This window comes from Bubalus kerabau, chromosome 10 (genome assembly GCF_029407905.1).
Source record: "Bubalus kerabau isolate K-KA32 ecotype Philippines breed swamp buffalo chromosome 10, PCC_UOA_SB_1v2, whole genome shotgun sequence".
NCBI classification, from domain to species: domain Eukaryota; kingdom Metazoa; phylum Chordata; class Mammalia; order Artiodactyla; family Bovidae; genus Bubalus; species Bubalus kerabau.
This window is the reverse complement of record NC_073633.1, coordinates 49641265-49664767: the sequence shown is the minus strand read 5'-3', so window position 1 is coordinate 49664767 and position 23503 is coordinate 49641265. Positions and strand designations below refer to the sequence as shown.

The 23503-nt window shown below is 40.5% G+C and overlaps 1 protein-coding gene across 9 annotated transcripts in view; it reads right to left on the bottom strand.

Annotated features, from left to right (window-relative positions):
- Nucleotides 1-23503, bottom strand: part of GNG2 (G protein subunit gamma 2) — a 155940-nt gene that overhangs the window by 37847 nt on the left and 94590 nt on the right. For 2 of the 9 annotated variants that reach the window (XM_055537641.1, XM_055537642.1), the window contains exon 3: nucleotides 11500-11571. The exons of 4 other annotated variants lie outside the window; for them this stretch is intronic. In XM_055537641.1, coding sequence (XP_055393616.1) covers nucleotides 11500-11571 — 72 coding nt within the window. Of the gene's footprint in view, nucleotides 1-11499; nucleotides 11572-13158; nucleotides 14500-18412; nucleotides 18705-19264; nucleotides 19398-23503 lie in introns of those variants that run through there. 3 more of the 9 variants (XR_008699220.1, XM_055537639.1, XM_055537640.1) reach the window with 3 other exon arrangements.

The following is a 23503-nucleotide window of genomic DNA, read 5'->3' as shown; positions in this document are numbered from 1 at the left end:
CTTTCCATGTGCCAGGAACTGGGCCAAGTGCTCTAGAACATTATCCTATTTAATCCTCACAACAATCCTAGGGAAGTAATAAGCACCACATCCCTAGTTGAAAGAGACTAAGATTAAGTCAGAATGTGAGCAAGAAGGCTGTTTCTAAAGCAAGCTCCCCAGGGAAAGGTTTTTCCTTTAGTCTATCTCAATTCACATTTTTAGAGGCAGCAGACTGATCCTGGTCTGGGAGCTAAGGCATAGGTTGGCCATTTTCACAAATGAATAGTGATTTTTACAGTCTGTGCAACTACAGGGAGAGCTAAGACGAATGAGGGCTGGTGTGGAAGCCACACCAATCGAAAGCACTCTGAACCAAGAGGGAAGAGAATGAACCAAGGAAGCAATCAATCCATTTTGTACTATTTCCATGTCGTTTTTCTGGGATGGTAACAATTTCCAAATGGGAGAAAGACAAGATCATGTCTGACTTCCTCAAATCAGCATGGGAACCGTCTAGGCTGTGGAGGTGGACAGTAAGACATGGCAAGCTTCCCTCTCTCACTTGCTGCCAGAAAACATTATTTGAAATGACAACTCTCCACTTTGCAGTAAACTGTTGTTTTCAAAACAACATCTCCACAGACACAAGCGTTCCTCTTGAAAAGAGGATCATTGGTTAGCTGCTTTTAATGACCTTGACAAACACAAAACCCTTGAAACATGCTGACTCAAAGTCATGGATTTCATGGAATTTTAAAAAATGAAACAGGAGTGAATAGGCCATGTTGCAGCTCAAGAAATGACATTTAAGCTTTTAGTTCTTATCTGAGTCTTGGACCAGGAAACGGCTTGTGTCCACAGATGGGAGCCGACATTTTTAGATTTTAGATGGTCTTTGTTCACTCTAAGGAAACAAGATTAGTATTTTATATGGCGTATGTTGAATTTTCTTTTCTTTTTAATATGGAAGTCCAGACCACAAATCGCTACGGTTTCAACAAAAGAGAAATAATGAAACTGTTCCCACAGAAATGGCTCTGTGAACCTACTGACATCTAATACTCCACCACAACAGGAAAGGCAGATCAGACAGGCAGCAGCCTTCTGTTTTTTTTTTTTTTTTTTTTTTGTAGGAAATTACCTATTGGTTAATTAATTTCTTTAAAAAAATAAAATAAACCCACGTAATCTTGCAAGGAAGACTTGCCCCCCTGGACTTCCTGGCCACTGCTTATATGGCTCCTTACAAAATGGTAACACCAGAAGTCCCTTGGCTGAGCTCCCCAATGCATACATGCATGCTAAGTCACTTCAGCCGAGTCCAACTCTTTGTGACCCTATAGACTGCAGCCCACCAGGCTCTTCTGTCCTTGGGGATTCCCCAGGCAAGAATACTGGAGTGGGTTGCCATTTCTCACTCCAGAGCTCCCCAATACAGCCCCCCAATAACAAGCAAACCTCTTCCATTCAGGTTTGTTTTTAATCACGATGTTGTTTGGGAATATTCCCAGTAATGCCAATGAGAGACAGTACAAAAGTAGAAAAACAGAAACTAGGGGAAGATCTGGATTCTAGGCCATGCTGATACTCCCAGCTGTTTACAGCAGGACAATCATTCAATCTTTCCGGGCCTCCGTGGCTCAGCAGTCAAGTGGGGCTAATAACTCCAAGACTGCACATGTGTGTCTAACATTTGTGACAGCATTTTGAACATTGTGGAGTGCCATACAAGGAGCCGGCATGAATAGAGAGAATGATCAGCACCATTTATTTAGCAATTACTAAGCACTGTGTCCTAGAAGGATTACATACATAATATCTCATTCTCACAAGAAGGGACATGGAAGAAAATCAGGGACTAAGAAAGGCAAAGGGGAAAATCTACGATCACGACCAACTGTGATTATTAAGCAAGAACTCAACAAACAATCCAAAGAGGGAGGGAAACCTTTTTTTGCGGGGAGAGGAGGGTGGGTAAATCTTTACAACCAATTTTGAAATTTCCAATTTGTGTTAACAACCTTAAAGAGATGAGATTATCTGAAAATCAATTGTGACATAAAATTAGTTAATGAGGATTTATTGAGCATTTAATGTGCGTGACCCAGAAGCACGTGCACTTGCTATGCTCAATAAGTTTCTAAGAAACCAGCCACTGGGCGGATGTGAGTGTGCACGGGCCACCTCCGTAATTCTAGGATGGCACTTCCTTTCATTGGGATCTTCTGGATAGAAAAGCCCATATCCAGTTATAGTGCTTGTAAAGGTTTTCTGTGGTCATGGAATAAATTTGCAAGCCTAGTACCTGAGACTGACTGGCTTCTGCCTCCTCCTCGGGCTGATTTAATTTCCTGGATGTAAGGCCAGCAGAGTATCTGTGCACACATAGCAACTGTTTCCATCAAAACGTCCCCTGCCTACTTCTGCTCCACATCATCAGCCCTCATCTTCAGTCAGATCAGCCTGTTCTCTGTGCTCCCAACACAGCTGGTGCCCTCGGCAGCCATGGCTTTGCCATCTCGCTCGTCCTTCACGCACATCTGCATCATACAGCTCAGATCTTTTCACTGAGGAATCTTCCTCAGTGACTACAGCACCCTCCTGAGCCCCCTCTCAAGGCCACACCAGTCTAGGAGCCTGTGCTAGTATGATTCAAGCTATTTCTCTGGCTTTAAAAAATACAGCATGCTGACTGTGTTAATAATTATCTTTATTTTGTCCAACCACTGTTCTCATAAATATTTATTCAACCTGCTACTCTATCTCCAAAATTGCTCTAAATCTGTCTTTACTGGTTAAACAGCCTCAGCTAGGTTTCATCCAAGGGCCCCCGTAGTTGCCGTCTCCCCCATTTGCCATGTTGCATAGCTCCCGGGTGGAGACACCCACTGCTGTTACTATCTTCCTCTGACCTATATCCAAACACCAAATCTCCTCCTGATCACACTATCCAAAGGACCCCTTTCCAGCCCGTCATTTTCTTGCACATCTCCCTGTTTATTTTCAATTACTATAATAATCTGGAATTATCTAATCAATTTATTGACCATCAGCCTCTCTCCTCCTCTAGATGTTAACTTAGAGCAAAGTAGGTGCTCAACTACTTTGAGCATCTACTATTTTTTTTTTTTTAATGAAAGTCCTCCACTGTGTACCCAGCACCCATTAGATCCTCAGTAAGGTCTGCTGCTTCTGAGGATGAGTGGCCTGGTACACAGCATCATCCATGCCCCTCACCGCAGCCCCATCAAACAGATGCTCCTGGATACAGACTGCTTATATTGGCTTTCATTAGGAGTAAATAAGATTACATAGCATGTTTCCCCAAAAGATGCCTCCCAGACTCTTAACTATATCTCATCTGATCTTCAGGTATCTCCATCCTAGGGGCAAAAGAGAAGCTTCAGACTGGTGCACATTCTTCCCTCTCACCATTTTTGGGGTTGTTTTGGGCAACATCTAAATCATCAATAACTTTTCCCAGGTGCAAAATTACACACACACTCAGTTTGAAAGTGTAAACATAAGTCTGATACTGAGAGCTCCTTTGTAGCACCGGCCCCGGGTCACCCTCTCAACCAATCCGAGACCGCTCAACTCAGATAGAATCCCCACAGCACTGAGAACATACGCCAGAAGGACTCATCTCTCTTTTCCAGTTGAGTTTCAGGGGCAGCAGGGAACAATTCACTTTTTTAAAACTATATATATATATATATATATATATTTATTATTTTTTTAAGAAATACATAGCTGTTGAAAAGCTAAAAAACACAGAGGTTCAGAACACAAAAATCTCCTATAATCTTACCACCGAAGACAACCAAGTTCACCTTCACAATAATTTTCAAATGCCTTTCCTTTACTTGAAGTGCTTATTTTTGGTGTGTAATATCATGCTGGGAAGATAATATTAACTAATATATATAATCATTTGCTGGGACCTGCGTAAATGCTGACCTTCTGAGATGTTCTCTCATTACCCATTCTTCAAGATTTATCCTTTCCCGCCAGCCCCCACGTTCTTAAGAAAATGAAGTTATTTTAATGTTTCCCCATTACTCAACTGTCAAACTTTATACCACATCTTTTAAGGCTGTTACACAGCTCTGATACATAGTACAGAGTCGTTTTTTCTTCTTTTAGCCAATATCGTTTTTAAAACTACTGCCCTGTGTGCATAAAATACATTGCCATACCAATATCCCTTTGATTACATGGAGTTAATAGAGGAAAAATGTAAGAAAGAGAAAGGGACAAGTAGTCTTTTTTTTTTACTTTGTCACAAAGTAAGGACAATAATTGCCCACACTGATTCAAAAATACCCTGGGCTGGAGGGGAGGAGAATCAAGAATAGGACTCTTCTCCATGGGACACTAATTTTTTTTTTTTTGCCATCTCCAAAGGGTGCAAGGAACTGTCTAAAATGTTGACTTGGGAAACAGTCATCTTACAGATTCTATTTTTTTTAAATCAGATTTATCGAGGTATAATTTATACACATTAGAATTCACTCATTTTTTCATGTGCTGATGAAAGGGTTTGACCATTGTGTATATATAGTCCTGAAACCACTTCAATTGTAGACACTATTTTTAGGAGCTATTTGACCACCTTGGCTGCTCACTTTCTTCCTTTTCTAGCCTGCCCTCAGAAAGAACACTTTTGAGATTGGTCCCCAGGAACTAAGAGCAGTTCTGAGAAAGGAAAGGCTGTGAACTTGACTGACCTTACTTAATATACCATGGAGTTTATGGTGTTATTAAATCTCAGAGTTAAGCAGGACTCAGAAGTTACCTTGCAGAACTTTCTACCCAAAACAGAAATCTTTTTTATAGGCACTGATTTAATACACTTTAATCATTGGTGACACAGGCTTAGAAATATCTATAAATATGTGGAACGCAGTGGTCCTGTGTTTCATTTAGCAAGTTGGTCCAGCTTTGGCAGGCCCTGGGGGCTCATAAAAGGAAGCCTTCTTCAGGATTAGGGCTGAAGATTTTTCTAGGAATGAGCAAGTTAGAAAATGGCTCCTCTGCAAATTTATGCCACTAACCCTTAAAGAGAGGCTAAATATGAGACTTTAAATATGGTGGAAGATTCCCTGGAGAAAGAAATGTAACCCACTCCAGTATTCTAGCCTGGAGAATCCCACGGACAAAGGAGCCTGGTGAGTTATAGACCCTGGGATCACAAAGAGTTGGACACAACTGAATGACTAACACACATACCACACAAATATGAGACATTTGAAACCCTCTGAACCAAGACCCTAACTTCACAGATTAAAAAACAAAACAAAATGAACTGCCTTAGAAAATGCAGCTATAATCCAGTATCAGAACCAAGAACTTAAATTTAGTTTTAAGATACCAGTTAGATGTACTTTTCACAGTTTCTTGAGTCTTTCTAACACTTTGGTACCCAGTACATTGGAAGCATTATAAAGGTTCAAATTTCTCACTAAGTTTCACAGCCTTCACACCCTGTATGTGTGGTCACCACAGAGAAACCCTATTAGGAGAATGGGACGGGAAGTGGGGGGTCAACGAAGTAAAAATAATATTTCTCTCTCACCTGACCCCTCAATACCCTATGGTGATCACTATGCAACAGTGAGACATTCTAGTGGATCAGACCAGAGAAACTGAGCTTGATTTTTCCAGCTTAGTTATATTTTGTACTATTTTTGTAAAGAATGTAAATAGCCAGCAAATTTGACTACAAAGGTTCCTTGATTAGTGAGTGAATAGTATTTGCTAGCCAGATCTCTACATTTTTAATCAAACAGGTTTAATGTTGCATGAAGGGAGAAACAGATAATTGTGTAGATTTCCAAGGAGTTTTCTAGAGGCAATCTCTTTTTAGTAAATGTGGTGTCTCTGGATGGAAATGTGGAGGGAAAGACAGAGGGGCATGGAAGTAACAGGCCATGATGATGCTTAATAAGCTGTCAGTCATGGCTCTCCAAGGTGCTCATGGTGTTCGTGAAGAAAATGTGAGAACCAGCGGGGGCATATTACAGACAGCAGCCAGTTCTGAGGCTACAGGTCTGGATGCAAGTTTCAACTTTGCCGAAAAATCAGAAAGAAGTCCTTTCACTCCTCTGGGACTCAGTTTCCTTTTCTGTAAAATGAAGCTTGAGGTGAATGCTTGCGTGATTCCTTTCTAGTTCTTTTTGCTTGTTGTTCAAGAGATAGTCAAGTAGTTTCACTCTTGTCACTCTTATCATTAAATCCCACAGCTCTACAACTCTTTCAGCTTAGTTAAGTTTCAACCCAAATTCCAAAACTAAATGTTCAAGGAAAGAAGACAAATATGAAGAAAAGCCCCGTGATGAAGAGAACAGCCTCTCGTGAAAGAAGGATTTCAAGCTTCCCATTCTCTCAAGTTCATCTCCTGTCTTTCCAGATTACTCTCACTGCACCCAGATTCTAAGAATTCAGGACACTCATCCATTGAGCCTGCTGCCTTTTCACTATCGCTCAAACCCTTATGTCTTCATATGCCACCTTGTTGCTGCTGCTGCTAAGTCGCTTCAGTCGTGTCCGACTCTGTGCGACCCCAAAGACGGCAGCCCACCAGGCTTCCTTGTCCCTGGGATTCTCCAGGCAAGAATACTGGAGTGGGTTGCCATTTCCTTCTCCAATGCATGAAAGTGAAAAGTGAAAGTGAAGTCGCTCAGTTTTGTCTGACTCCTAGCGACCCCATGGACTGCAGTCTACCAGGCTCCTCCATCCATAGGATTTTCCAGGCAAGAGTACTGGAGTGGGTTGCCATTGCCTTCTCCACATATGCCACCTTACCTGGCTTTTATTCCATGGTCTAGCATGTGGTCACTCCCTTTAAACAAACAGCAACTCTGCCTCTTTCTCCCTCAATCACACCAGCTGCTAAAATCCCCAACCCTAGTTGAATCCAACTCCTAAACTACCCTTAAGCAGCTAGGAATATTGAGTAAACAAATCATCACAGATTCACAGACATTAACTTAAAGTGGGTCCTTAGTGTTGTCCAGTTTTTCTTCTACATTTCTTTAGTCAACTTTCAGTGACTTTTCTCATACCTTCTCCTCTGTCTTTCAGCCTCTAATACTTCTTTGCTCTCTCCATCCTCATTCTTAGTTGGTAACTTTCTAATCTCACTGAAAAACCAGCAGCATCCAGAGGAGAACAACTATAGTCTACCATGCCCAATCCTCCCAACCTATGTGTATCTGCACTTCTATGCTCACAAACTCTGCCTTCTCTTGGATGATGAACTGCTGGTGCTCTGATTTTTTCAGAGCACCGCCTTGGTGAGGGGTCCCTTCACTTCAGCCTGGGCTCCCATTCTTATCTACTAAAGGACTTGATCCTTGCCATTTTTTTTCATTTTCTCTTGCATCACCAATTTTCCTTTCCTCTTTATTGGAGCAATCACATCAGCTAAACATCTCCCATGTTGCTGTTTCGAAAAACAACAACAATAAAACTTGTCCCTTGACTCTGCATGCCCTCTGCAAACCCATTCTTCTGCTTTCCCTTACAGATGACCTGGAAAACTTGTCTGGCCTCTCTGTATCTGTTTTTCTTCCTACAATTCTTTCCTCTACTCCCTCCAAATAGCCTTTCCTCCAGCACTCTGTAAAAACTACATTTGTCTTGGTCACCAGCAGGTCCAGCTCCCAGTTTGTCAAATCCAGTGGTCACTTCTCAGTCCTCATTTTACTTGACTTTGGTCTTAGCTTTCTGTGGTTGCTGTAACAAATTACCATAAATGTCATGGCTTGAAACTGCAGAAATTTACGCACAGTTCTGGAACCTAGAAGTTCAAACTCAGTGCCACTAAGTGGAAATCAGAGCCACGATTTACCCTGGACTTTCCAGGAAAGAATCCATTTCTTGCTGCTTCCAGCTTCTGGTGGCTGCTGGCATTCTTCGACTTGTGGCCACATCAACCTGACGTCTGCCTCTGTGGTCACCATGCCTCCTCCTCCCCTTCTGTGTGCCATCGACCTCTGCCTCTCTTTTGTCAGGATACTTAACACTGAATTTTGGGTCCACCAGGATAATCTAGGATGATGACTTCCTGTCAAGAACCTTAAGACTCTGTATCCTTATATGGTAATACTTGCAGATTCCAGGATTAGAACTTGATATCTTTGAGGGCTATTATTCAGCAACTATGGGGGCTTCCCTGGTGGTAAAGAATCTGCCTGCCAATGCAGGAGCCACGGGTTCGATCCCTGGGTAGGAAGATCCCCTGGAGAAGGAAATGGCAACCCACTCCAGTATTCTTGTCTGGGAAATCCCATGGACAGAGGAGCCTGGCAGGCTACAGTCCATGGGGTGGCAAAAAGAGTCGGACATGACTTAGCAACTAAACAACAATAATAACGTTCAGCAACTAAAACCTTCTAGCAACATCTAACACAGTTATATTGCTTCCTTCTTCTTAAACACTTTTTCCATTTGACTTCAGGGAAGTGGCCCTTTCTTGATTGATTGATTCATTCAAAATTGTGGCAAAAGGTACATAACAAAATCTACCATCATATCCATCTTTAAGTGTACAGTTTAGTAGTGTTAACCATATTCACACTGTTGTATAACAGATCCCTGGAAGTTTTTAATCTTGCAAAATATGCAACTCTATGCCCATTGAACACCTACTCATTTCCCTCTCCCCTCTACCCCTTGGCAACCACAATTTTACTGTTTCTATGAGTTTGACTACTTTAGATACTCTATGTAAGTGAAATCATATACCATTTGACTTCTTGTGACTGGATTATTTCATTTAGCATAATGTCCTCAAGGTTCATCTATATTGCAGCATGTGGCAAGACTTCCACCTTTTTTAAGGCTAATATTCCATTGTATATACATATACCACTTATGTTTATCTATTCATCCACGGATGAACACTGGGGTTGCTGCCGCCTCTTGGCTAATGTGAACAATGTTATTATGAACACAGAAGTACAAATATCTCTTCAAAATCCTGCTTTCAATTTTGGAGATATGCCTGGAAGTGGGATTGCTGGATCACCTGTTAATCCCATTTTTGATTTTTGAGGACCCTCGCTCCTGTCTTCCAAAGCAGAAGTACTATTTTATATTTCCACCAACAGTGCAGTGTACAAGGTTTCAGTTTCTCCACCTCCTTGCCAACACTTGTCATTTTCTGTCTTTCTTGATTCTTGTTTTATTTTACTGTCAGTTTCCCCTCAGTTTCTCCTCTTGGTTTTATTCATCTTCTCAATCCCCAGGTCTTGGTGTCTTTGTACTTTTTTATGTTTATGCTCAACAGCCACCCCATCCCAGCCCTGCCCCCATCGATCTCATTCAGACCCGCAGCTGTAAGCACCATGCTTTGTATTACACCTCTCAAATCTCTATCTTAGTTACTAGTCTTGCTACTGATCTGCAGACCCACATATTCAACTACCTACTCAATCTCTCCACATGAATGGGCATCTCAGACTTGATAAGTCCCAAACAAAATTTTTAATTTTCTACCCCCTAGACCTGCTCCTCCCACAGTATTCCTCATGGCAGTCAATGGCAGTTCCATTCCTCTGGCTGCTCAGAATAAAACTTTGAGGATACCTTTTTGCTTCTTTGTTAACCGCATCTGACCTTCAATTGACCAGCAAATCCTTGAACTGTTCCTTCAAACTATGTCCAGAATCCCAGAATCATTCCCTGCTCTCCGCCCTTCCACTGCTGCCATACTGGCCTAACCACCTTTATTTCTTGCTTGACCTTTTCCATATTATACTGTCTTTCCTGATCTTGCCCCTTACTCCTTTCAGTCTATTCTTCATGTAGCAACTAGAGTGTTTGCTAAGAAAAGGTATGTCACAAGGAGTAAAAGCTTAGTTCTTTACAGGGTATGTAAGAGCTAAATAGCAAGGCCCATGGGCATCTCTCTGATTTCATCTTTCATCTTTTCACTCCAATACAGCTACAATGTCTCCTTGCTGTTTCCTAAAAATGGTGAGCCTACTCCTGTCTTAGGCCTTTGTACCTCCCGGCCCCTCTAGAATGCTATTCTTAGAGTTGACCTCCTCACTTTATTCAGGTGTCTGCTCAAACACTAACTTATCAGAGGCCTTCCATGGCCTTCTTGTCTAAAAAAAAGATCACCCCTCCTTCTTACACCTCTCATCCTTTTACCCAGTTTTATGTTCTTTCTTGGCATTTATCACAATCTGATGTATTTTATCTTTCTTTTTTATGGCTTGTATTGCCTACTAAAATATAAGCTCCCTGAGCACTGGGAATTTGTCTGTTTTGATCACTGCTGAATCACTGGTGCCTACAACAGTGCTTGGCTCATGTCAGGCTTTAAATAACTCTTTGTAAAGTGAATGAATGAAGCATCTATAATTCTTTTGTTCAAAGAATCATTTCCCAGAAAGGGGCTTGCTTTTTACCATCACTTATAGATGGGCTTTGAGAGTTTTTGTATTTTGGAACTTAAAAAAAAGATTACAGGAAGTTAGCTTTAAATCAGGTTTTTTGATGGGCAATCTAAATGTTGCCCTTACCTGAAGGTGAGAGGATTTGACACTAACTTCCAGGTGATACTCCTGAGGCTTGTTTCATTTAATTTTAGGATATCAACATAAATAGAATGATAAGTACAACAGTGGAAAGTTACCTTCAAGAACTCATATTTGTATTTTCCACTATTTGGGGAAACACCTCTGAGGCAAACCAGAAACAGATTCGCAGATGAAGAAACAACAGAGAGATCAGATGACCTGACCAAGGTCACAGATGAGGACGTCTCTGAGATCTAGTACTTTCACTAGAAAACCCCAGAAAATACAATCCTATTACTAGGTCTTTCCTGTGAAAATGACTAGTTTCTTCCACAAAGCAGGGCCAAGGATGGAGCTCACATCCACCACATTTTGCACATGCTGCCGAGGATGGGTCAGGCTCATGGCTACTGTGTCCTCCATCACCAACGCACAGGCAGGACAGGCCTGAACAAGCATTTTGTGGTCCTGGAATAACAGGACCACAGAGTCCTGTTATTCTCTGTTATTCAATGCTGACTCTGCTAAAGAGGAATGAGTGTTCAGACCATACTTGTACAGTGTGCTAACCAAACACACCAAAGGAAGTATGTGTGGAAGAGTCAGAAGAGCTGTTCATGCCTGGTTAGAGCATTATTCACTTGGCTGAGGGCGACGTACACTGTCACGCAGTTGAGGCTAAGATAAACGGGCCACTTCACAGACAGGCATGGTGATTAGGTGTCTGCATAGAAACGTATTCTGGAATTTCTTGAGATAGATGCTTTTATTGCTGGTGAGTTTAAAATTAGGATGATACATTTATTTCCGGCTGGCGAAAACATAACAACATCCTAGCAAATAGTTTTCAGAGGCATTGAAAATCTCCTATAAAAACTTTCATTATCTGTCAAACTGGCATCAGAGCAACCTACGTCAATTACTGCTGCCAGCCTCATCTTTCAAAACCAGCCTTCCCTCCTCCTTGCGTTTTCCACCCTACCAAGCATAGAAGGATCAAGGGATGTGGTCTTCTCTCATCCTGAAGAATATTTCCATGACAATCACACCAAAACTGAGTGGAAAAGAGAGGCAGACATCCTTTTAGTTTCAACACATGGATATTCATTAACCTCACTCAATTACTTTGGGTTCTAGCACACAAGGCTTATATTTATGACTAATGCCTGGGTATTCTTTCTTTATCTTTTGCCTTGGTTGAAGAAGCAAATTCTGTTGGAATTGCTAGAGAATTCTGCGGTTTATAGACACTCATTTTCAGAAACTCTGTGTGTATTGAAAGGCTGCTTAGTGAGTGACTGGATTCTTGCCTCTAGCACACCTTTCCACTTCCTCAGCAAATGTCAGACGGGTCATGCAGATGTGGGGCACCCACCACCGAGGAGCAGACAGGAATGGGATGAACAGAAGTGGTCAATGGCCCAGGTAGAGCAGCTATTTGAAATAGCTGGAGAAGAAACAACAACTAGCCCTGCATCTACCCCAACACGCTTGCTCGGCCATGACTCCTCATTAGGTAAATGAACCCAGTTCATCTCACAGAAGTCTAATTAATACTCTAACATTCCAGAGACACTGAAATTCCTGGGATTTGGTCCAAAAAACCCTGACATCAATAGTCCCACTTGCTTGTGAAGTGCTTTTTATTCTGAGTTCCACATATACAAAAATGTCAGAACAGAATCTTACATAAAAGTCTGAAAAATTACTAAAATTGTGGTCTGGTGAGAGCAAAGAGAGCACACGGTTTATATGAATGGTGTTTTGGTTCATACCGTTTACTGTGATGGTACGAAGGCGGGCAAACTCGAACCCCCAGTAGGGACTTCAGAGGAGACTTGGTATTTCCATATAGTGTTCTGGTGTCATGACAAAACCTTTTGAATTTAATCACACAAGGAGATCTGTTTGTCATTTATGAGGAACACCAAAAAGACATAGTTCCAAAATGTGCAGTCTTCCTTTACCTAACAGATCATTCTTTCTCAACAACTGGGTGGCCTGATTTAATTTAACTGTCTATTACACAGAAGCCTTGCCAGACTTCTGGCACTATTTTCCTTTCAAATCTCAGTGTAATCAAGAGATTTTGGGTTTGCCTACTTAATGTGTCAAGCAACACTGGGAGCCAGGGGTAGAACAGAGAACCAGACACAACTCAGTTTCCAAGGAAGTCACACTCTAAAGGTAAAGCTGCTGAGACAGACCCATAAATAGGCAATTTCAACATAGCATCTTGTGTGCTATGAAAGGAGAAAGCCCAGGGTATAACAGAGGCACCTAGGAAGGACATCGAACACACTTCTTTTCCAGAAAGAGAGAAAGAAAAAAAAAATAGAGTTTATAGTACTCACATGAAATACAGTGATCTGTTAAGAAAGAATTTCTCTCTAAGAAGTGGGTAGTGGTTGCCAGGGACTGGGGGTGAGGGATATGGGAAGACATCAGTCAAAGGGCACAAACATCCAGCTATAAGACACATAAGTTCTGGAAATCTAATGTACAGTGTGGTGACTATAGTTAACAATACTGAATTATATACTTAAAAATTGCTGAGAGAGCAGATCTTAAATGTTCTTAGAACACACATACACACAAAAAAGGTAATTATGTGAGGCAATAGATATGACTAACTTTATTGTGGTAGCTATTTCACAGTTATACATGTATCAAATCATTGCATTGTACATCTTGAACTCACACGATGTTACATGCACCTCCAGAAAGCTAGAAAAAAGACTCTGGTACATAAAGAGCCCCTCTGGAAAACAAAATAAGTACTAACAAAACCCTGGTTCATCATACCTGTGTTGGGGACACTGTGATTCAATCATGAATAATAAAACACTAAAGTACACAAAATAATAAGAGTAATTTTTCTCTAGCTAATCAATGCAAAGCACTGACAGCATGCTCAGTACACAAGTACACAAGTGGACCAAGTCATATACTTAAATGAAATGGCCCAAGTGAAAGCGAGAAAGGCACGGAACTTAATTCAAGTATGTGACAAAAGCTCATAAGAGAAGCAGAAAACAAAGATGCCAACGGTCTTCTCCAGCTTTGGAAATGAACTGATAATTGATCCTTGGCCACATACGTGATCAAGACAAACTGAACCAGTGGAACTGCAATTCGAGCCAGTGACACGAAGAATCAGACCCTCCTGACTTTGGAGTTCTAATATTGTTTACTGTTACTTATCCAATGGCAGCTGGGTCTTAATGGAACCAGAGACCCTGACTGACACAAGAAAATCTGAATAAGAAGACTTTTAATACTATAAAATTGGGAAAAGGGATCAGAGAAGAGTGGTGATTATAATTTAACATGACCTCAGCACCGAATAAGCAACAGACATTTGATCTCAGACATAATTATTTCCCATATTGCTGAACTGACTGGTCACTCAGAATTATCTGATCAAATGGAACCACTAATGGTCAGAGGAGACAAAAAATGAGCCCAGCAGAGCCGCGGAAGGAGAGAAGACTCTTCTCTTCATTAACAGCCCAAGGAAAGGAATCAGATGAAGTATGTTTGGCCACTTGACCCAATTCAGAGAGCGTATCTGTCTCTACCAGCTGCCTCTTTCTGCATGGAGAAGACCTTGTGAAAGGTGCCCACACATTGAGTTACTGATCAGACCATGAGTTAAAAGAATGAGCCTGAAAACAGAAAAATACAGACATCTGGCACTTATATCCAAGTGTTTTCTCAAATGGATTATTATCTTTTGGTGATTTTAATACCAAGACTATTATAGTGAAAAGTGAAAATGCATGTTGCCAAGTCATGTCCAACTCTTTTGTGACCTCATGGACTGTAGACCGCCAGGCTCCTCTCTCCATGGGATTTCCCAGGCAAGAATACTGTAGTGGGCAGCATTTCCTTCTCCAGGGGATCCTCCCAAACCAGGGATCGAATCCAGGTCTCCTGTATTGCAAGTGGATTCCTTACTCTCTGAGCCACCAGGGAAGACCTGTTATAATTATTACAACTATCATAAATGTTAGTCTAATTTTTATTGACTTAAAAATCATATCAATAGTTGATGAAGGGTAACAAAAGTAACCATTCAAAAACTCAGAATCTCTAACAAGGATCAGCACTGGAGTCACCGTGTTCCTGTGTCAAAGACCATTTTTGGTCAGTCATATACTGGAACATGAAACTTTGGCCTACATATCTGCCTACTACACCCACCCCCCCACCATTAGTCCAAAGTTCATTCTAGAGTCAGATATAAACCTTCTGTTGTTATCCTAACATAGGAATCTGCTGCTGCTGCTGCTGCTGCTAAGTCGCTTCAGTCCTGTCCGACTCTGTGAGACCCCACAGACGGCAGCCCACTAGGCTTCTCTGTCCCTGGGATTCTCCAGGCAAGAATACTGGAGTGGGTTGCCATTTCCTTCTCCAACGCATGAAAGTGAAAAGTGAAAGTGAAGTTGCTCAGTCGTGCCCGACTCTTAGCAACCCCATGGACTGCAGCCCACCAGGCTCCTCCATCCATGGGATTTTCCAGGCAAGAATACTGGAGTGGGTTGCCATTATCTTCTCTGACATAGCAATCTACTTCTGCCTATAATTTCTATGACTTGTTTAGAAGGGAAGAGATGGGATATTTTTAAAAGTTAAGATCTAAAATCCACTATTTTGCTTTGCTCTTCATGATTTTTCTCTAAATAAACTTAAATGCGGTGAGTGAAGCAGAGTGTCAGAAGCAAACATAAGGTCAAACTGAGGATTTCAGAAGATTTGGAAGACAGCAAAACAACCCAGTATAACTTATCATGGCCAACAGCAGATCTAAGAGCTCACTAAATATGAACAGATCACTTTTTTAAAAATGGCATTTTCATTCTCGATGTTCCGAGATCTCTGTTCTTCTCAAACCCTCATTTAGCTTCCAAAATAAAAACACAACCTGTCACTTCCTTGGATCCTTTCCCTTTTGGGCTCTACTCTGTCCTCACCTCTCCAAGTATAATTAAGGCTTTTGATAAGAGAATTTGCATAAGAGAATTTGAGCAGCAGGCCCCAAGAAGGGCGTGTCCTCTGCACTTTCTCTGCAATGGCCATGCCACCTGTTGGAAGTACAGGGAGACATGGAACCCATCCAGGTTTAAAGTCACACTACTATCTTTCAGTTGGATCTTTTGCCCTATATTCACTGGTTGAGTTTCTTAAACATTCAGCCCCAGTTTTGTCATCTGTAAAATGGAAATATGAAAGTATCTAGTTCTTAGGGTTGCTGTGAGGTTAAAATAAGATGAGTCATGTTTGCACGGTGCTAGTATAGTGCCCCAAACACAGTACATGTTTAACAACCTCTGGTTGTTCTTGTGAACACCAGGGAGGAGAGACAGGCTGCACCAGCAGAGGTAGACAAGAGCATTCCTTATTTTGAAAGCTAAGTGGGGCTAGTGTTGACCATTTATAGTTTGGGCAGATCCTTGCTGTGAGAAATATTATACTCAGAACTCCATGGTCTGTGTCTTGGGGTTGTCTAATAATTGAAGGTAAGTATCATCTAAGGACTTTTTCCTCTATAGTGACTTGGGCCATCAGGGGCTCTTCTGACCTCAAGTTCCCGATGCTGAACCACAGAGCAGAACCTTGTTCTGACATTTACTCATCTCTTTCTTCTTCCTTCTCTCTCCTGATATGTGATCATTTCAAATACTGAAGTCATTCACTGAGGTAACACTATAGACCTGATCTTCTTAGATGGCTTATATTTCAAAATTTCCTCCCCCTACACAGTTCTTCTTTATCTAGTAACTAATACATTAGTAAAATGTATTACTAAGTATAATGATGGGCCACTGATCTCGACAAATTATTCATAGGGATGACTGATATTTAAGTAGTACTTCATCATTGACAAGAGGCCTTCCATGTACATTATGTCATTTTGACTTCGTAGCTGTTCTGGGATGGCAAAGCAGATGCCATCATTCTCATTTTCAGACTAGGAAACTAGGGTTTAAATGAATGAACTGACTTCCTCTAGTTCATGAAACTGTTAAGTGGACCCTACGTTAGGAACTTGGGGCTTCTGGGTTGGTCTGTGAAGTGAATCAGGACAGAAAGCTGGTGTTTAAAGTAATTCAAAATGGGTTAAAGATCTAAATGTAAGACCAGAAACTATAAAACTCCTAGAGGAGAACATAGGCAAAACACTCTCCGACATAAATCACAGCAGGATCCTCTATGATCCACCTCCCAGAATATTGGAAATAAAAGCAAAAATAAACAAATGGGACCTAATTAAAATTAAAAGCTTCTGCACAACAAAGGAAAACTATAAGCAAGGTGAAAAGACAGCCGTCAGAATGGGATAAAATAATAGCAAATGAAGCAACTGACAAACAACTAATCTCAAAAATACACAAGCAAATCCTGCAGTTCAATTCCAGAAAAATAAACGACTCAATCAAAAAATGGGCCAAAGAAGGAAACAGACATTTCTCCAAAGAAGACATACAGATGGCTAACAAACACATGAAAAGATGCCCAACATCACTCTTTATCAGAGAAATGCAAATCAAAACCACAATGAGGTACCATTTCACGCCAGTCAGAATGGCTGCTATCGAAAAGTCTACAAGTAATAAATGCTGGAGAGGGTATGGAGAAAAGGGAACCCTCATACACTGTTGATGGGAATGCAAACTAGTACAGCCACTATGGAGAACAGTGTGGAGATTCATTAAAAAACTGGAAATAGAACTGCCTTATGACCCAGCAATCCCACTACTGGGCATACACACCAAGGAAACCAGAATTGAAAGAGACACGTGTACCCCAATGTTCATCGCAGCACTGTTTATAATAGCCAGGACATGGAAGCAACCTAGATGCCCATCAGCAGATGAATGGATAAGAAAGCTGTGGTACATATACACAATGGAGTATTACTCAGCCATTAAAAAGAATACATTTGAATCAGTTCTAATGAGGTGATGAAACTGGAGCCTATTATACAGAGTGAAGTAAGCCAGAGAGAAAAACACCAATACAGTATACTAATGCATATACATGGAATTTAGAAAGATGGTAATGATAACCCTGTATGTGAGACAGCAAAAGAGACACAGATGTATGGAACAGTCTTTTGGACTCTGTGGGAGAGGAAGAGGGTGGGATGATTTGGGAGAATAGCATTGAAACATGTATAATATCATATATGAAATGAATTGCCAGTCCAGGATGGGGAACACGTGTACACCTGTGGCAGACTCATGTTGATGTACGGCAAAACCAATACAATACTGTAAAGTAACTTGCCTCCAATTAAAATAAATAAATTTATATTAAAAAAATAAAGTAATTCAACATAGTGAAACAAAGATATGAAGGAACAAACTGTGAATAAAGAGATTTTTAAAAAGAGAAACCTGAAAAGGCTATAGAATGTGTAATTACAGAATGAAGGTGGGGCTGGGGGTTTAACTAGCTTTGAGTAGAGAATCTTTCTCATTTTTGCTGCCCAGTGTCTCAGGGTATCTGCTGGGGTTGAGAGAAAAGAAGAAATCTGTGTCCCTAAAAATCTCGGCCTTTTCTTCTACAAGCCAGGGTTACATTCCATTTTTATCTTAAAGTCTCATCCATTTTGCATTCTATTCCATGTTTAATATAAAATTTAAAAAAATAAGATAGCGTGAAACTTTTACCATATTAATCCTGGTACATGGTTGCATTCTCTCAGTTTATAAAGGTGCTATGAAATTCAGTTGGAGTCCTAAATACAAATGTTATTTCATTTAAATCTAAAACATACATATAATATATAAATATATTTTAAATGTTTACATATTTTACATATCATAAAATTTATATATTTATGTTTTAAATACAGATACAAAATATATATTTATCAATATAGAATGGAAAAATGAAAATATGTATACATATGTATTGTATATATATGAAAAAAAGTAAAACTATTTGATTTCACAGCTTCCAAAAAAATGTTGTGAGTCAGTAAAACCAACCATCTCTTTACCCCCACAGTTCAGATTCAAGGTCTGGACTGTGTGATGACCTCTATGTAATTCTAACCTAAGACCCAAGACCAAGAGGGAACTCTCTCAGAATAGCTCTGCCTCACTTGGGGCACCACCCTGATGGTTCCAACAGGAAATGTCCCAGACTGGTTTAGCAGGGTACCACTTTGCAGACCTGCAACAGAAAGAAACCTTAGGTTCCAACCATTTTCTACTTAATACCTATTATTTTCTCTGATCGGTTGTTATTTTTAAGTAAGGCATTTTATGAAAAATAAAGTCACTCTGTACTCGGGAAATCATTAAAGCAAGTTATTTGGTAGAAAGGACTGCCTCGCTCAGGAAACGTGCATTGGTCTGTTTAAAGGCAGAGCTCCTAGGGCTGCTCTGGGAGGGCGTCTGCAGGGTGGCATGCACCCTTCCCTCCTCCTCCCCTGGCGCAGTCTTGGATGGAAATTAGCAGTTGCAGCCTGTGACTAGGCTCCATTGAGCTGTCCCACCCGCGGCTGCTCAGGAAGCACAGACCAGCAAACAGAATGAAAGGGGCCTTTATAAATTGGAGTCGGTTATTTCTTAAGCAGACTCTCACATAAAGACTTTTTTGTTTCTTACTCTTTAGGAAAAACTGAGCTCCTTGTGAACAGTCTTTGGAGAGGGAGGAGAAACTGAAGATAGGGAGGAGGCTCATCAGAGATGCTACGCGACTGGGGATGATGGAGGGGCAGTGGGAAGTACCAGAGGCTTTTCTGAGTAAATGTTCCCGTGTCTGGTGGCTGGTTGGGAGTGGGGTCCTGGTGCGTGGTCAGGGCTAAGAGGTGTTGGCAGGTCACAATCACTCAGGGTCTTTTCCCCAGAAAAGGGTTGGTCTCTGCAAGGAACAATAAAGAGGAACCCTTGTGCCCTGATTTCCAGAAAAATGTCAGGCAACTAGTTTTTCTCTAAGTAGAGTTAATTATCTTTTTTTTCTTTGCTTTTTATCTAAAAAACTGCATTTTCCCCCCCTGCTGTGCCACACAGTATCTTAGTTCCCAACCCGGGATCGAACTCTTACCCCATGTAGTGGAAGGGCAGAGTCTTAACCACTGGACCACCAGGAAAGCTACTACATATTAAATTTTACAAGATTCACAAACAATTTTCTTCCCATCATGCTATCCTAGTTTTTCCCTTTTTACTAAAGAAGCAAGATCTTCTAAACCAGCAGTCCCCAACCTTTTTGGCACCAGGGACCAGTTTTGAGGAAGACAGTTTTTCCATGGACTGGGGTCAGGGGGATGGCTTTCGGACGATTCAAGTGGATTACATTTATTGAGCACTTTATTTCTATTATTATTACATCAGTCCCACCTCAGGTCATCAGGCATTAGACTCCAGAGGTGGGAACCCCTGTTCTAAACTATTTTGGATATCTCTCAATCTAAGGAATATGTAGGAAAAGGCTGTGTAGAGTTTTACAATTGCCTTATTTGGCTGTCACATGATTATACACATATGCACACAGGAAAAAAGATATATACAAGCTATCAATTTATTCTTTATTAATTAAACAATTCATAAAAATTCAGGTACCAACTGAATCCAGGTAGTATTTATGAAAATAGAACAAAGAAAAAATGATACGATTTCAGAGATTTAAAAGCACGAAGAAATGAGGAGAAAATGATGCTGCTTATTACAGCTTTGCATTAGCTTCATTAACACAGAATCTGCAGCAGACAGAAGTCAGCTAAAGTTAATGCTTATAATTTTTAAATGAACTTTTTTGTGATTTGAAAACTCCTTCCCAAGTTCAATTAATGAGGTCTCATTAAGTTGCTTAAAAGAAAAAAAAACTCATTGCCTTAAAAGAATCCACATCTCAGCACCTTTGGTCCTGGCATTTATCTCTGCTGCCTTATGGTACTGGCTGCACTGTGCGTGTGACAGAATTATGAAGCAAGCACTTTACTATCCTGTAATAGCCCATTCCCAGAGACTTAATTATCTTCATGTGTCCTAAGAAAGAAGAGGCCCTATGGGCATCCAACAGAGCATTCTATGGTTATAGCCCCTCCTCCAGCAATAAGCAATTGCCCCTTTAAACCATGCTGAAACAAAGGGAGGTGTGATAGGAATAGAGGAAATGTGAATCTTGGAACCTACACACTGTTCTGTTTATATGTTTGCTCCAGTGTCTTGAGCATTCTGCCTCTATTAGAGTCTCATCCTTTAGAGATAACTTTCTTTCAGAGGATATTGATAATAGCAACACTCTTATTAAGCACTTACTATGAGGCAGCACTGCTCTAAGTTCTTAATTCATAGAGCCCTGCTGTGTGGTAGGTACTAATATTATCTTCCAGTTTTGGAAATGAATGCACAGAGAAGTTAAGAACCTTATTTGAGCTCACAGCCAGTAGGTGACAGAGCTGGTATTTAAATTCTTACAATCTGGTTTCTGAGTCTGTACTAAATTATATACTATACTATATAGTTTTTCAAGACTTTGGATCTAAAAGACTTCAGAAATTATCTCATTTTAATTCTCTCATTTTATAGAAGAAAGAATGAGATTCAGTGAAGTTAGGAGACTTATCTTAACTTAGGGACATACAGAAAATTCAGCAAAGTCCACAGCACAACCAACATCACTCCAATCCTAATGAAATTTGTACATACTGTTCTCTTCTCTCCCTGCCTCCTCCCTGATCCTTAGTAGAATTTAGGTCTTCCTAAGGAGCTAGGAAGACCAACTCATTGGAAAAGTCCCTGATGCTGGGAAAGACTGAGGGCAGAAGGAGAAGAGGGTGTCAGAGGATAAGATGGCTGGATGGCGTCCCTGATGCAATTGACATGAAATTGGGCAAACTCCAGGAGATGGTGAGGGACACAGAGGCCTGGTGTGCTGCAGTCCGTGGGGTCACAAAGAGCTGGACACGAATGGGCAACTAAACAACAACAACAAGGAGCTAGGTGTCCTTCTCAAGATTCCGCATTGCCTTTCATGTTTCCATGACCCCAACAATCGTGTTTCATCAGGCCTCTGTAAATTCATTGTATCTTGGTTAAGAAAGATCAATATTGGCAGTAACACAGGAAAAATTCACTATTGAGGCATTCTTGGTATCTTTCATTGTCAAATAGGATGAAAGGAAGAAAATACTAAGAACCATTCAAGGGAGACTATTCTAAGAGCTCAAAATCCTAATGCTCACCTGTCTTCCTATTGTATATCAGGGCACCCTGTTACCATCCTTCTGAGGATTTCTGTATCACAATTTGTAAATATACACACACACACACATACAGTTGTGTTTTTATTTTCTGCCTCCCCAGCTAGACTTTAAGCTCCATGAGGACAGGGGCTTTATCTGTTTTTTATTTGCCTATAAATGTCTAGAACCTGGTATATAGGTGTCCAATTAATATTTGTTAAATGAACATACAACGAAAACTCAGCAACAGTTTTAAAAGATAACATTAGGCTGCTCCATATTTTGCCTAAGAGACATTTGTTTTTCAGGGCCTGTTCCCTTTACCCAGTCAATGGACCGCATCCATTCCCTAAGGCTGAACATGTTCTAACAGTCAAAGTCTTAAGTAGCAGAGGCCTAGTTGGCTCACAAATCTATCTTTCATTCACAGTCCAGGAACCCACTGAGTGCAACTGGCTATACTGTTAAGCCTCAATCATCAAACTAAGTAGAAGGAAAGACCAGTCTAAAACATCTAAGTCATGGGATATACTGGGGGGGAAATGTATAACTGACCATTGAATAGCTTGAGGCTTGGGGAGAAACCCTCCTCACAGTTGAAAAATTGAGTATAACTTATAGTCACCCCTTCCTACACATGATTCCTCTGCATTCACAGCTTCAAATCTGAGGATTCAAACAATCACAGATCATGCAGTACTGTAGTATTTACTATAAAAAAAAATCTTCTTATAATTGGATCCATGTAGTCTGAACCCACATTGTTCAAGGGTCAACTGTATTACTTTTAAGTTTCAGGGTAACTTAAAGTATGTTAGCAGAGTTTTCTGCTAGATATTTCTCTGAAGACCTGCTTCAAAGACCAGATAAAATAACTTGTGTTTGGTATGTTCACTCTTTATATGGAAAGTGCTGTTTCAAAAGACCTTAAGGATCTTCAAAAATACATTATTCTTTTAATATTTTAAATGTTACTCCTACAATCTTGCTTACACATTACTGCATTATAATCACTTGCATTATTATCCACAAAGAAAAACTTTGCTGAGTAAAATTAAATGTCAATACAGTCACTATCTGAAATGAAACCAACTATCAATTAATGGAATTGAAATTAACAAAGCTTTTACTCTAGCTGAATTATAAAAAGTTTTCTAACTTCTATTTCCTTAATGATGATATATAAGAATTTCTCCAAAAGATAACGCCTTGTTTTTTAACTCTTCCACAATGAAGACAACGTAGTCAAACAAGCAGCATTAATTTTGTGCGTAAGTAACCAATCTGCTTTAGTTTCTATTCTATAGCTGGATCTGAGTAAAAGCCGTCTCATTTTTGTGCAATATGTGTTAGTACATTTCTTTAGTTACTTATTTTGAAAAGTGTAAGTTATTGGAAAGTGAAAGTGTGAAACTGAAAGTCGCTCAGTTGTGTCCAACTCTTTGCAATCCCACAGACTGTACAGTCCGTGGAATTCTCCAGGCCAGAATACGGGAGTGGGTAGCTCTTCCCTTCTCCAGGGCATCTTCCCAACCCAGGGATTACCCAGGTCTCCTGTATTGCAGGTGGATTCTTTTCCAGCTGAGCTACCAGGAAAGCCCAAATTATAGGAAAGAGAGTCTACAAAACATAAGGTAAGCACTCTCTCATGGTGACCCTGCCAAAGATGAACAATTGCTTTTATTTTTAGAAACTACCTTTGACTTGCTATACAGCAGAAAGTAACTGCTGCTGCTGCTAAGTCACTTCACTCGTGTCCAACTCTGTGTGACCCCATAGA